This window comes from Delphinapterus leucas, chromosome 6 (genome assembly GCF_059928025.1).
Source record: "Delphinapterus leucas isolate spDelLeu-1000000601 "Yukka" chromosome 6, BTC_Dleu_Yukka2, whole genome shotgun sequence".
NCBI lineage: Eukaryota > Metazoa > Chordata > Mammalia > Artiodactyla > Monodontidae > Delphinapterus > Delphinapterus leucas.
The window spans coordinates 40,702,493-40,718,108 of NC_143134.1; the positions used below are offsets into that span (position 1 = coordinate 40,702,493).

Below are 15,616 nucleotides of genomic sequence, written 5' to 3' on the forward strand. Positions count from 1 at the left end.
TGCCGCCTTTCTTGATGTTCTCCTCCCATCTGCTGCCCCTACTGCACTTCTCTCCTACCAGGATCTCCAATTCTTCCTTGGACCTTCCGTTTACCAGGCTTCCTGTATATGCCTTGGGTATAGTGCTGGCTGCACAATGCCTGGGGCTCAGGAATGTTTGCCGAATTAAAGGACAGAAGTCCCTGAGCAGCCACAAGATCTGACAAGCAACAGGTATTCCATCAAGCTATCGACTGGTACTTGCTATAAAAGTATTCCCCGAGCTGCCCAGTCACATCTTACAGTAAAGCTGGATTCCAACCTAAAGCAAACATTGTGTTAGTACCATATTTCAACATCCCAAGCAGCCTGGGGAAAGGCGGGGGAGAGGAGGAGGATGTTTATTGAGAATCTGCGGTAATTCTACGCTCTTAAGAACTGCGAAGCTGGACCAAAAAGGAAGACGGAAACGTATGTAGCTGTCCGGGCCTCGAATCCATTCTGCCCTTGTGAACCGCACCTCCCCGGCCGGTAGACTCCTGAGTTCTTAAGCGGCGGGGCAGCACCTTGCCCAGAAGGCAGGGCGTGGAACGGCGCGCCTCCAGAGTCCACAAGTCCGAGTTCATTCCATGTGCCCCAGTCCGGCTTGAGTCAGCGCGCGTGGATCTGCCGCAGAGCTACGACCTTGCCCTCGACCCCTGTGCCCCGCGTCACATGACCACGGCCGGGGCGCCAAGCCACGCTCTCCGCCTGTCACTCATACGGCCCGCCCCACGCCCGTCACTCATACGGCCCGCCCAATGGCGACGGCGTGGGCGGGCCCACGAAGGGCGGGGTCTAGGGCGCCGTGCGCCGGAGCTTGTGGCGTCAATGCGCCCGCAGTGTCCATGGAGAGAGGCTGAGGTGGCCGAGTTCCGGCCCGAGGTATCGGGGCGCCGGGAGGGCGAGGATGTCGGCTTCGTTAGTCCGGGCCACTGTCCGGGCTGTGAGCAAGAGGAAGCTGCAGCCCACCCGGGCCGCCCTCACCCTGGTGAGTGGCTGGGGCGCGCGACCGGGCCCATTATATTGGTTCACCTTCGCCCCCGCGAAGGGGGGCACGGTGGCAGGGCACAGCACGGCCGGGCGGCGGGACCCCTGACCCGCTCCGCAGCCGCCGCATCGTCCCCACCCCCAACTCGCCTCTGCTGTGGAGATAAACAAGCGCGGGCGGGGCTGCTCCTCGGGAGCCGGGCGCCCGGGAACTACGTTTCCCAGCAGGCCGCGCGCCGCCGCGTGCGGAGGGGGGAGGGGCGGCGCGAGCGCGGCCCCTTGGGGGTCAGGCGCGGCTTTTCCGGAGCTTGGGGTTGCGGAGGGTCTTGCTGCGCCAGCGGTGTTTGAGGTCGCGGGTTACTTAGAGGTCGAAGTGCCAGGTGCCGGGCGCAGCTGGGTGAATGAACCAGGGTTCCTACCCTTGTGGCGCTTGGGGAGAGCCGAGCCTAGCCTCGCCCGACCGCAGGACCACAGTGTGATGCGGGAGCGCCGGTGAGAGCGCGGAGACAACAAAGCCCACCCCCTTGCAGAGATCAAGGCTGCAGTGCACAAAGGGTTACTTCCTGGTGTCTGGGGTTGAAGAGGCTTTGAAACGCACTCTGTGCCTCCAGGGGCCCTAGGCCGTGGTGGCTCTAACAAAGGACAAAGAAGGATAAATTTCCACCCTGAGTGAGTTTACAGCGGTCTCTGGGTGAAAGGTCAAACACACTCAAAGGAAGCTTGCTGCAGATGCTTACAGAACTTACTGTGCATGCTGGATCCCCGACGTACTGCACAGTTTTGTGTTTTAAATTCACATAAAAGTAACCACTTGTAAGCGTTCGATTCGGTGGCATTTAGTACATTCACAGTATTGTGCAACTGTCACTTCTATGTAGCTCCAAAACATCTGGCCCCAAAAGAAAACCCCCTGTCCATTAAGCAGTCACTATTTGCAGTTTTGAAAGATTAATTTCATAGGAAATCTTATCAGTTCAGCATTCTTCTCACACACACCCCACTCTTGGTAAAGAAGCCTTTGTGCAAACATTCAATTCCTGAAGACTGGGGAAAACAGATTAAATTGAATCATGGATTCCGTTCAATTTAATGCCATAAGAAGGCCTGTTGCCGGAAAGTTCGTTTCAGCAAAACAGGAGAAAGTCATGATCAGGTGGAAGAATATATTTTTATAATGGGTCACTGTTTTAGGTGCATAAGGAGGTTATCCTGTTTTTATGTGATACTGTATTCTACATTCCTTTTTTCTGTACCATCAAGCCCATTTTCCTGTCTGAAAGATACACCGTCAAATCTTAGAATTCTCCAAGATTTGAAATCATAAGAACTAGAAAGCACTACTCATACTTTGCGTCTCCTTTCAATCTCAGTAAAAATTATTCAGAAATCAAAAGAATTCTACCACTGGTACTGATAGAGCCAGGAAGAGTCAGAAGGTGTGGAGACACTTTTTTGCCTTTTCTTTCTCCACCATTTGGCATGGGTCATACCCTTTCTCTCCATTCCTACTTAGTCATCAGACATTTAAGACCTACGTTTCCCACCCTCTTGGGACACAGTCATGGGCCAGGCCTTTGGCACCTCTAGAAATTACTAGGAACAATAACCCAGCCCACTTTCTCAGACCTGCTCTCAATCCATGCTTGCTCCTTTATGCTTCATTACCTGTCCCGGCTTACCAAGCCAATTCTGCTACCAGCACTGCTTTGTCATGTCAGTTCTCAGTTCACAAGGGCTCTGTGTTGCCTTTGATCAACATTTCCAATTAGCATGCAGGAGTTCATTGTCTGAATTTATCCTCCTTAACTGTCTAGCGGACTTTAGTCCCTTTCCCTGTGATCTTAGCTGGTGCCAACGCACATCCCTGTTTCTTTCCACCAAAGGTCTGTGGTAGCAGGCTTGCAGTTATTTTAATCCTGGCATGTGTTCCTAGTCTTAACACACTGGCATGCATGTATCTGTGCTTAATTTTCAAGTGTTTTTGCAAACGTTTAACACCATGTTCATTTAAGTGCAAAAGCAGTGAAATCATCAAAGGACTAATGAGTGAAGACAGATGAGAGCAAATGAAATGAGATAGTTCAATGAAACGGGTAAGAAGAGATGATGAATGTTAGCTAAGTATATAAATTTTGACATCAGGAATTCAACATGTTGCAACCTTTGAGAAGTGCTGTACCTGTGCAGTCTAGTCAGTGAGAGGTTAGGAAAAGGTATTGATGAAATAAAAGCATGATTCCATGTTTTCAGAGCCAAATTACCTGTGTTAACTGATGTTAATCCAGGAGAGGATTGGTGGTTTGCTGGAGAGAAAGACTTCAAAGACTGGTCACAGGCACTTTTATGCAACCAGGGGTGGGTCCTTGATAGAATAAGGTTTCAACCCACCACATCAAAGTCAGTACCCTTCATCCAAGGAGGATGACATCCCCCTTCCCTACTCCCCTGCAGACCCAGGAATTGCGAATGGAATTGTATGTATAGGAGCCAGAGTAAAATATGACTGAAGAACTTGAAGATTTAACACTACACTGCAGGCAGAGGCCTTTATTTCCATTGTTGTACAAAGCAGAATCATTGCAGCCCTAATTAGGGTTAGGGATATACCCACAACTGTCCTAAAGCTCAACCAAAGATATGAAGATTAATGGTACATAGCCAGCATCATTCTTGATGCACAAGAGAGAAGTTAATTCATTACATACAGTGGGTACCTTAGGGCTTAATTTCTAGCAGCTCCTGGTTGAGAAGGGTCTGGAAACAATATGATGTTAAATACATGGGGGCTCAAGGAGGTGTTTATTCATTGAAGGAGTAGCCCCAGAAGTCCTTTGGAACAGTGACCAAGCTGTAAGATTGGTATATGGAGGCAATTTAAGGGGCATTACACAGGAAACAATTGGAAGTAGCCTGAATGTCTAACAGTGAAAGGCCAGTTAAATAAGTAAGAGTAAATCCTGTTGGCGAGATATGTAGTCATTGCAAGTAATGATTTTTTTTTTAAAGGTTTGGGAGTCATAACTCTTAATTCTTTGACTTACTAGCCCTGTGCAAATTATTTAATCTTTAATACCTAAATCACAGAACTGAAAGAATAAAAAGATGATGCATATAAACCATTAAGCACCTAGAAAGTACTCAAGAAACAGTGAATATATATGTATGTTACTATGTATCAAATGAGTAGCATGTTAAACTTTCAAAAGTAGGCTACAAAATTGTGAATATATACTATGATTACCTGCATGTACAGGAATAGGCAAAGACAAAAGGGAAACAGCATCATAATGCCATAGCTGTTAAAGAATGACTCAAACAAAATATACTGAAATTTATTCATTGGCTGCCCTTTATCTACCATCTTTTAAACCTTAAAATGCCAGATTTACAAGGAAACGAAACTAGGTTGTAGTTGTTGGCTCATGTTTAGTATACATAATCGTAGAGTTAACTTCGGGTTTTAATCTTGTTTCCGTAAACAGCAAAAAATGAAAATCGCCTGGGGAATGACTAAGGAAATACAGTATTGAGGATGGAAAGTTTCTGCTACAAGGAATAGAAACGCTATGGCATTGGATAGAGTAAAAGTATGTTGCTATGAAGTAGTCAAAAGATTCGTTTATCTGCAGTGCCTTCTCCCATAATTTCAACCACAAAAACAGACTAGAAGTCTTTTTTTTTTTAAGGCCAAAATATCTCACTCAAAGATACTCTTTCACTTGAAAGAATGTCTTGTTCTGTGATACACATATGAGAGAAATAATATTTCATTGAGTTTCAAGGGCCTCGTGAATTTTATTTCACTGGCCAAATCTCAGGTGAATTAGACTCATTGATTATACATAACTTTCTTGGGTGGGTATGGGTAACTTAGTTGTTTGGGGGAGTATGTTGTAATTGGAGGGCCGCTAGGCTTGCAGCATGTTGTTTTGTTGAAGTTTTTATACTATTTCCCAGAATGATCTTAAGTCCCAAACGTTCCCCTGTTTAGTCATTCTGACTTGTTCTGAAATTCAGATCCATTGCTTGGAAAGTTCTAATGACCATATCTTTACCCTGAAGTGGGCTCTCAGCAGGGTTATACATCATCAGTAACACTCCTCCCAGTGGGGTATATTGGATTATTGCCTGACACTAGGAAATTAAGACATGTTTTGGTTCCCAGGCACGCAGGTAATTTTTCTCTTAAGCCCCTTTCAGTATGAAATGTTGAACATCAACCACTTTGTGGTAAGTGGACCACTCTCCATGAATTGCTTTTGTTTGCTGTTTAAGTGTTTTCTACTAAGAGTTGAGAAAAGAAATATATTGCTTTTGTAAAAACCAAATTAGATAATTTGGAAAGTCACATGAGACTCGGGAGTTCCCTGGTGGTCCAGTGGATAGGATTCGGCGCTTTCACTGCCATAGCCCAGGTTCAGTCCCTGGTCAGAATGAAAAGAAACACGTGGGGCAGCATGGTATGTGTGCCCTGAGCTTACACCTCCCATCTGCTGGCAATAAACCAAGGCTCCGCATCAGGTTGGACTTCCAGTGAGTATTTTCCCACAGCTGTGCCTTTTTTTTTTTTAATTTACTGGAAATCTTTTGATTGTAATTTGACAGTAATTAGATTAATTTCTTCAGGACTCACATGGGAAATATCACCATGAAAATTAGGAAAGCTAGTTTTTACTGGCAATCATTTAGAAGTGTAACTAAGCATTTTTTAAAATTTTTTTCCATTAATATCTCTCTAACTATTTGAGGTTAACATACTGTGATCTTAAAAAATAAATAAATAAAAATAATTCTCTGCAGAATTTCCTCCTTCCCCCCACCCCCCCATCCTCTTCCCTGTCGTTGATCTGCTTGGTTCCTGTTCTGATAGAACTGTGGGAAACGGCCTTTATAAACCACCCACTGGTAGTGATTTATTTAACTTTTTTTTTTTAAGTGACACACAATAAGAAATACATACACACCGTATGTTAATAACTGAATCAAAGTTTCACTGTTTATCAAGTGTAGTGCACTGTTCTGTGATTTTTGTTTTTGTTTTTTGGCTGTGTTGGGTCTTCGTTGCTGCGCACGGACTCTCTTTGGTTGCGGCGAGCGGGGGCTACTCTTCGTTGCGGTGCGCGGGCTTCTCATTGTGGTGGCTTCTCGTTGCGGGGCACAGGCTCTAGGCGTGCAGGTTTCATTAGTTGTGGCACCCGGGCTTCAGTAGTTGTGGCACGCGGGCTTCAGTAGTTGTGGTACGCGGGCTTAGTTGCTCCGTGGCATGTGAGATCTTCCCAGACCAGGGATCGAACCCACGTCCCCTGTGTTGGCAGGTGGATTCTTAACCACTGCGCCATCAGGGAAGTCCCTGTTTTTGTTTTTGTTTTTTTAATGATAGTCTCAACCTTTTACATTGGTTTCATGACTTTTCTAAATTTGTCCAGACTCTGCTTCAGCATCTTCATCTGGCCAAGCCCCAACCAGACAGGGTGAAAGAGCACACTCGGGCCATCCATCAGGTCTGTACCCCCAGCATGAGTTCTGGCTTGAGTTCTGGCTATGATTACTACCTAGTTGTAGGTCATAATGTCCACTCTGAGATTTCACAAACCAGGAAAATGCCTGTATAGAAAACTGGAGGACCGGCTCAGCATTGCCAGCTAGAGGAGCTAGTGAAACAAAACGTAGGAAGGACATGATCTCTTCATGATAATATATTCTCATTGTTAGAATAATAGCTGGCTTATGTTGAGCTCTCTGTTCCTGGCGCTATTCTAAATGCTTTTCATGAATTCGTTCGTTTAATCTTCACAAGAATCCTGAGGAAGAGGGACTTTTATCCCTGTTTAAGCCAAGTAATGGGCTGGGACACAGCTAGGAAGTGGGCCAGGAATGCCCTGGGACAGGCTTTCTCCCTAACAGCCTCCTCAGGAAATTGGGGTTTGTAATGCTGATCTACGCATGAAGTACATTGAGACGTTTTCTTATTTTTGAGGACAACTGGGCTTGGTTAAACATTTCTCCTGAAAACTCTTCCATGCTCTTGTTTCTATTATTGACTAGCTTAGTTCTGAGCATCATCTAGATGCTCAGATGCTGATGTAATAATCTCTGTGGATAGGGACTTCCCTGGAGGCCCAGTGATCAAGACTTTGTGCTTCCAATGCAAGGAGCGCAGGTTCAATCCCTGGTTGGGGAACTAAGATCCCACGTGCCGCGCGGCCGAAATCAATCAGTTAATCAATCTCTGTGAACATTTGGTGGGACTGGCACGAGAGGCACACTGGGTTATTTGATGCTGGTAACACTTTTTCCTCTAGGTGTGCGTTTTGATGGATCTGAAATAGATTTGGGGTAAACAGAATGAGCAATAGAGTTAATAATGATGAATAGGAAAAATGCCTGAAGGTTGGCTTTCCCAATGTGGTACTTGATATCATTCATTGACTGTCGAGTGCCTTCTGTGTGTCAGGCAATGTGCTTGTTGCTGGGCATAAAGTAGGAATTCGAAATAGATGCTGACTAGAAAAATTATATTTGTGATGTGAGTAGATAGTACCACAGAGATTATGACAGGGAGCTGACCTTGACTGGGGGGTTGGGGGCAGGGGATGAAGAGGATGTTGCTAGTAGATATTTTTAAAAATGCTTTTAATTGAGTAGAGTTCATATGTTTGTGTATGAAATCCACAAGGTACTCTGGTGAGAATGGAACATAAATTCACCACATGAATTTGCTAAAGATAGACTTGAGTTGTCTTAAATACTAGGAAATATAAGGCTAAAGAAGGCAAAGTTTGTAACTAACAACTTAATAACCTTCCCTTTTTTCAGACACCTTCAGCAGTAAACAAGATAAAACAGCTTCTTAAAGATAAGCCTGAACACGTAAGTAAAACCAATCAGACAAATATTCAGTAAAAAATTGAAGTTGTATTTTCACAATGAATTTATCTTGTGATAAACAGTGTGCTTTCATTAATTAGGGGTTTTTATTTAAAAAGTAAAAAATGCTCATGATTTTTAAATGCAAGTAACACAACAGGGTATTATGAAAAGGAAGTCACTCTCTCGCCCCACATTCTTTATTCATTCTCCCTTCCAGGAGGCTGCCTCTTCGTGTCCTTGCACAGATCATCTGTGCATTTTATTACCTAGACCAAGGTTTCTCAGCCTCAGCACTGTTGATGTTTTGGACTGGATAGTCCTTGTTGGGAGTGGATTGCAGGATGTTTAGCAGAATCTCTGGCCTGTGCCAGAGTTGTGACAACCAAAACTAATTCCCTGAGGGGAACCACTGGCCTAGACTTTGCTTGTTACATTTGCGTGTGTGTCTCTTTTCCTATTTAGGTGAGAACATACCACACACACTGTGGTTGCACTTTGCTTTGCCCCTAATAGTATAGCTTGAAGATCTTTCCATATCCTTACATAAAGATCCTTATTCTCTTTATGGCTGCATATACTAGTGTATTCCGTTGAACAAGTTTATCTAGCCAGGCTCTCATATTAAAGGTCTTTTGGGTTGTTCTCATTCAGTGCTTCCACAAACATGATTCAACAAATATTTAGCATCTGTAGTGTGTCAGGCCCGTTGTTCTGGACCTGTAGGCATAGCTTATTTCATCTACATAAGCTGTATTCTTAGATGTAGAATCGTTGGGCAAGGGGTGTGCGTACCATCTTAATCTTAGCACATTCTTCACTGCCTAAGGGATACTGTAAATGACTTCCAAGACTATTAATATTCAATAATTAGACTACAGAGTAGTTTCTAAGTTCCATTGTACAACCTGTATTGCAGTGTAACAGGAGTTCGATCATCTTCCCCCTAAGAATTATTAAATCTAAGTATATCAGTGTTCCAACTCAATTCCAACTAAATTTGGGTAGACTAATGACTAGAGTGTAAATTGACCAGTTGACACAGTTTCACTTTTGTAGAGTTGAGGGATGTTTGTTCGTTTTGACATGAAAAGGGTTGAGCAAACACTTCTTCAGGTGTCATTTGTGGCATAAGCAATCCCTTTTCCAAACTCCAGTTACCTAAAGCTGTATTTTCACATACTCTTTAAGTGTCTCTCTATTCCTAATAGTTGGACTTCCTGCTTGTTTGAGTCTTCCTATTTGCAAAGATAAAAACTAAGTTAAACAAGTATTTATGACGTGTGCTCCAGAATTTCAGCCAGGCACTTTATTATTTATCATGTTGAATATGTGAAATTCCCTCACACATTCTCTAAGCTGTCACTGTGAAGGTGAATAAAGCTATAGTTCTGTCTCCTTGTTTGAAGACAGAAGAGAATACTCTGAATGCTTCAACTCATCAAAACCACCAAACATCTTAACATCTAACTCATGCTCTTCATCAGGTGTCTTCCCACTTTATGTTTGCTTTCCTGGAGCTAGCACATGTTACTGCTGTTCAGGGAATCAGGATCTGCTTGCTAAAATGATACTTCTTATGATAATGCTGTATATGCACACGAAAAAGCAGATAGGACTCAAGAATAGATAGAAATTGGGTAGATATTGTTAGAAAACTACATTGAGGTAGACATTGGTATTTTAAAAGTGCTGTTTGGTCACTTTTTAAACTTCTTAACGTCTGTGTTGACTGCAGTCTTTTGCTTTCTGGCACTTGAGAAAGTTTACAGAATTAAGGCCCCATGTCACATAGAGGCAATGTGATTGCCAGGTGATGACCTATGAACCTTGGTGAACCTAACCATAGGGAAATATCCTGGGAACATCTCACATGGTGAGGTGGAGCAAAAACATTTTTGAGAAAGTCCAGTTTTCTTAGGTAGTCATCTCTGCCATCAGGTATTTTTTTCCTTTTTTTTTTTTTTTTTTTTAAAAAAAGGTGATTATTCAGTTTTGGAATTAAAACTCTTCCCTTAAAAATGTTATTCCCAGAAGAAATGGTTAATAGTAATGGTTAAGTAATAAACATGCTTTAGGTGTAGTGGAATATTATGTAGGCATTAGTTGCAAATGATAATTACAAAAGCTAATTGCATGGGAAAATGATGTCTTAAGTGGGAAAAAAACAAAGCAGAGAATAAATTTTTTATTTCTGCTCTAATAAAAACTATGTTTAGGGAATTCCCTGGCAGTCCAGTGGTTAGGACTCTGAGCTTTCATGGCCAGGGGCATGGGTTCAATCCCTGGTTAGGGAACTAAGATCCCACAAGCGGCGTGGCACGGCCAAAAAAAACCCATGTTTAGATTATATATGAGACAAAGACTGAAAGAAAATAGGAAGAAACACACAAGCTCATTTTTAGGGTACTGGTGACTGTAGTTTTAGGGTGCAGTGTTCCCTCTGTATTTCTTTCTTCGTATATAATTGGTTTTTATTCTTTTTGGATCCCTGCCAATGTTGTAATGATATTTGTACAGTAGTTAAATTTTTTAAATGCTAGTTTCCCATTCTGCTTATACTTCCTAAAGGGACTATTTATAGCCAGAAATCTAATATTTATCTTTTAGCTTTTGAAGAAATGAATATTATCAAATAGGGCTTTTATTACTATAACTGTTTAATCTGTACTACATTAAAACTAAGTTTATTTTTACAATGCCTTTTCAGGTTGGTGTGAAAGTTGGTGTCCGAACCAGGGGTTGTAATGGCCTTTCCTACACTCTGGAATATACAAAGACAAAAGGAGACTCTGATGAGGAAGTTGTTCAAGATGGTGAGTTTTACGCAGACTTTTTCTGGACACTTTCTTCTCCCTAAAATGCTTAGCCTTGTGTAGCATGGAGAGTAATGATGATAATAGTAAGAAGGGTGTATATAGTGCTCACTGTAAGGGAGGCATGGTTCGACGGGCTCTCATATATTAACTAATTTATACACAGCAACTAAATGAGAATGGTACTGTATCGTCCCCATTTTGCAGATGAAGAAACTGAGGCACTGAGAGATTAAATATGTTTGCCTAAGGTCACACAGCCAGTAAGTGGCCTTATGAACATTTGAAGCCAATCAAGTTCACTCCAGAGGCTGTGCTCTTAGTAACTAAGTGATAGATTATTGGATAAACTTGTTTATTTGTTTCAGTTATGAAAGGTTATCATTGTGTGCAGAAAGATTTTAAGATGATAAAACTTCAGAATGAACCAGCCACTTTGGTGTGAAGCATCTGTGTCAAATAAGTAATGTCATTTCCTGCTTTAGAAGAGTCTATTTCCAAATTTCAGTAAAAATTGCAGTGCTTTAATTATATTTTGCCCCTCCCCCCCAGTCCCTGCCCCTACCCAATAATCTGATAAAATCTATTTAAAACAAAATAAATACTGCCACAACCTCAGGGGAGTTTCAGCGTGCATGGGTTCTGCAGCACTGGCTTTGTGTGCGCCATTAGCCAGTTTTCATGGGTTCTTGATGTGTATTCTTTTTATTGCACTTAAGTTACTGATCAATAAAGACATTTGTTAATATATTATTTTTAAAATCAATATGTAAAAGTATCTTAAACCTGAAAGTGTTCATCTTAAAGAAGAGATCTAATAAAGATAGTTCATATTTAAGTAATGATGCAGTTTTTTATAAGGAAGAAAGCTTTCTTAATCCATTAGTATTTACGAAGGCTCCCACCTCTACCAACTAGTTAGGTAGAGATAACTAGGGAGTTATGTTATTATCAGTTTTCTGGTCCATAAGCAGAAAAACAGAACTGCTTGTACTGATTCATGATTTAGTCTTATTAAACTAGCCCATTATATCATAGTCCTTTGTGTTTCTCTAGGCTTGGCAGTGTGTTGTGTGTACAAATGTCATTTCAGGATTTTCGTTAATCTCATTGACTCCATCTTTACAGAACTCTTACTGAGAATATACACATTTTCTTCATGTAGCAAATTGAAGTATAGCGAAGAAAGGCAAATTCTAGTTTTACACAGAATTGTCATGGAATTTGCTGTTCACAACTGTCTAGCCTAATACAATTGTTTTTGACATAGATTATTGTGTAGGAAAGGGGACAGAAAACTGAGCACTGCATCCCTTAAAGGAAATAATGAGACAGATTCAAAAGCCTCTTGTTTGACGTTTGTTAGTGGTTACTATTTGAAGTTCAGTTGTGCTTTGAATCAGCAGGTTCCATGGGATGGCAGGCTTTATATGACTCATGTTTTCTTCTCCCCCAGGAGTCAGAGTGTTCATCGAGAAGAAAGCACAGCTAACACTTTTAGGAACAGAAATGGACTATGTTGAAGACAAATTATCCAGTGAGTTTGTGTTCAATAACCCAAACATCAAAGGAACATGTGGCTGTGGAGAAAGCTTTAATATTTGACTCCTCAGGACTGCTCGGGCTGTAGGCCCCAGGAGAGCTGTGGAAGCTCTACGGCTTATTGAAGAAGTCATAGGACTGTCGCATGCTTAAGGTTTGTAACATATGGCTGCCTTACAAGGAAAATAAAGTGATGCATTTGAAAATGAAGCCAGTGTGTTAGATTCCAGAAGAATTGATACTTGTGTCCTTTATAGGGGACAGAAAATGAGAATCTATTGCTCTCTTTGTGTCGTTTTTCTGATCTGTAAAGAAAAAAAGTTTTACGCTGCAAGTAAATTCTCCTTCCTGCATCCTTTCTGTTAGAGCTAGTTTCATGGAAGTTGCCTTCCTGGGGGAATTTCAGAAAACATATTCTTAATAGGTGTAGATTGGTAGATCTTTTGAAAGGATTGAACGTACATCTCCCAACAAGATGGATTTTAAAATTCAGAGACAGGAAGTCTTGACTCCTGGTGTGGTGTGGTGGTGCATTGTTTTCTACCCAGACTGGGCACAGCGTTTCTACATTTTTATCTAAAACTTCATTGTCTGATACCTCATTTGCTTACCCTGCAGCATCCCCAGCCATTAAAGTATTGGACAGAGATTTCCTTAACTGTAGTGCAGAATAGTTCTGAGTGATGGGATCAAAAGATAAATACTTCACCCACCTGTTTTTAAGTCCATTTCTTTTGCCCACCCTAAGCGTCTGCTCGGATATGGGATCTCAAGCGGACTTAGATCCTTTTAATCAGAAGGTCTCTTAAAAGCCATCTAGCCCATCCCCTCAGTTCTATACCCTGGGAAGCTGAAGGGCTTTTGTCCCCCCTCACACTGCAGGCTGGGTAGGGGCACAGCCGGGACCACCCACATCTCCCCATCTTGTAGGTGACACGCCAGCCCTGCGCTCCGAGGCAGTCAGTGAAGGTAAACGGGTGGTCTGGCTTCTTTATCTGGTGAACATTTGGATGAGATTTCTCTGTAGTTTGGAGAGTATATTTAGTTTTATTTTATTTGGGGTGAGAAGAATCTTATTTTAAATCCCATTTATGTGAATTACCATCTTGTTTCACCAGGACTGTGGAACAGTCGTTTATACTAGCAGGGAAGAAGACATTGTAGCCACCCAGAACTGTTCTTTTGGAAGGTAGTAGTAATTGTGAAGCAGAACATGGGGATCTTTTCTTATAATTCCCAATACGGTGTGTACACTCTGGGTCCCAAGTCCAATTGCTAAAATTTTTAAGCCTAATGTTTTAACCTGACTTTTTTTTTTTTTTTTTTTTGTGGTACGCGGGCCTCTCCTGTTGCGGAGCACAGGCTCCAGACGCGCAGGGTCAGCGGCCATGGCTCACGGGCGCAGCCGCTCCACGGCATGTGGGATCTTTCCAGACCGGGACACGAACCAGTGTCCCCTGCATTGGCAGGCGGACTCTCAACCACTGCGCCACCAGGGACGCCCTTTAACCTGACATTTTATCACCAACTTTTCTTTAACAGTGTTCCTTTTGTCATTTAGTTATTGATTTTCCTGGGTTTGATGTATTAAGTGTTCTGTGAGGTGACATATTTGCTTTTTTTGAAAGCCAATTCTTATGAATTGCAGTAGCTGAGTTCCTTTATGTTTGTCATATTTACTAAAATACCAGGCGCAAAATGCACCAAAACCTAGAGCAGTAGCTTTATGTAAATGCTCATGAATTTGTATTAATATAACTGTCAACCCACTTACAATTTGTGCAATACTGTATATATGTAGATTGAGTTGCCAATAAAAAGAAAATGTAGCCTCTTTGTGATCATAAAATTGCCTTTTCTTTTAAGAGAGCAGGGTTTGTGAATAGCAGCCATTGTTGCTACTAATAAGTAATGTTCTATTTTCCTAACCAGTCTCCCTGCTGCCAGGATTTTCCCCACCCGATTCTGTTGCATCCACTCTTTTAGTTGTTGGGGTCCCCTTGCAGCCCACTGACAGACCATTTCAGATTGCTCTGGGCTCCAGAGTCCTCATTCCCTTTCTCCTTCTGTATCGCCTTTCTCCCTTTTTCACTATAAGGGTCATTCACCTCATCCAAGCTGCTCCTACAGCGTCCCACGCAAATTTCATCCTTACTTTCTCACATGTTGTTATTCCCGGTAGGGAATGCTTTTTCCAACTCTGTCGTCTGAGCTTTATGTTCATCTCCCTGCGGTAGTTACCTTCAGGCATATTTGTGAGCACCTGCTCTCTGCCATCCCTTAGGCTTCACAGATAACCAGAGACCGTCTCTGAAAGATCTTAGCGTTGACAAATGAGACAGACACCAATGAAAAGAATAGGGTAAGTGTTGCTAATAGCATTTATTCCATACTTGCTACATGCCAGCAACTGTTCTAATTAACAGTCTTCACTACAACCCAGTGAAGTAGGTCTGATGACTGTCGTTTTCGTAGATGAGAAACAAATATGGCATGGACAAAATAGTTGACCTAAGGCAAAGTGATAAGTGGCCAAGTCAGGATGACACCCCACACCATCTGGCTCCAGCCCTGTGCCCCTCGCAGTTAGGCTGCACTGCATGTCACGATAAGAGCCGAGACTGCAGGTGCCCTTCTAAAAAGGTATCTAAGAGGGCTTCGCTGGTGGCGCAGTGGTTGAGAGTCCGCCTGCCGATGCAGGGAACACGGGTTCATGCCCCGGTCCGGGAAGATCCCACATGCCGCGGAGCGGCTGGGCCCGTGAGCCATGGCCGCTGAGCCTGCGCGTCCGGAGCCTGTGCTCCGCAACGGGAGAGGCCACAACAGTGAGAGGTCCGCGTACCGCAAAAAAAACAAAAAAAACCAGCGTGCTTGATTTTGGCATACATCCAGTCAATCCTTATTATTTGAAGATTCCCTAGTTGTGAGTCTGCCTGCTTGTTAAAATTGATTTGTAACTTCTAAATTATGTGTTGATCCGTTGGTGAAAATGTGGTGATCAAAGGCTCCCAGGAACCCAACCCTGTATTTCCTCTAGGAGCAATGGTTCAGTATTCTAGAATTCACTGTTGGTAGTTACTTTGTAGAACATAACTACTGGGAATAATAAGAATCAGCTGAACAGTGCATCCACTGAAATGAATTTTATATGATGTATGCATATACACAAATGCATGGAAAAATATGAAAGAATATGCACAGGCATACAAACAGTTATACAAACAGGTAATGTATAGAATTATGGTATCTTAAATTTTCTTATTTTTGCCAACCTGCATTTTCTAGTTTTTTTCATAATAACTATGTATTACGTGAATTGTAATAATTAAAATGGATTTGGTGCATCTACAAACAGAAAATGAATTCATCATATTCAGGTATTT

General features: G+C 42.4%; 1 protein-coding gene across 2 annotated transcripts; it reads left to right on the forward strand.

Moving 5' to 3' along the window:
• The first annotated feature begins 820 nt into the window (after nt 1–820).
• On the forward strand, nt 821–12,443 carry ISCA1 (iron-sulfur cluster assembly 1). Of its 2 annotated transcripts, XM_022558908.3 has the most exons (5): nt 821–1,009; nt 6,435–6,509; nt 7,825–7,878; nt 10,586–10,691; nt 12,148–12,443. In XM_022558908.3, the coding sequence occupies exons 1-5, from the start codon at nt 929–931 to the stop codon at nt 12,294–12,296; spliced, it is 465 nt and encodes a 154-aa protein (XP_022414616.1). In that variant the 5' UTR covers nt 821–928; the 3' UTR covers nt 12,297–12,443. The 2 variants fall into 2 exon arrangements, with proteins under 2 accessions (XP_022414616.1, XP_089769178.1); XM_089913052.1 differs by lacking the exon at nt 6,435–6,509 and having other exon boundaries at nt 879–1,009.
• Nucleotides 12,444–15,616: the final 3,173 nt, after the last annotated feature.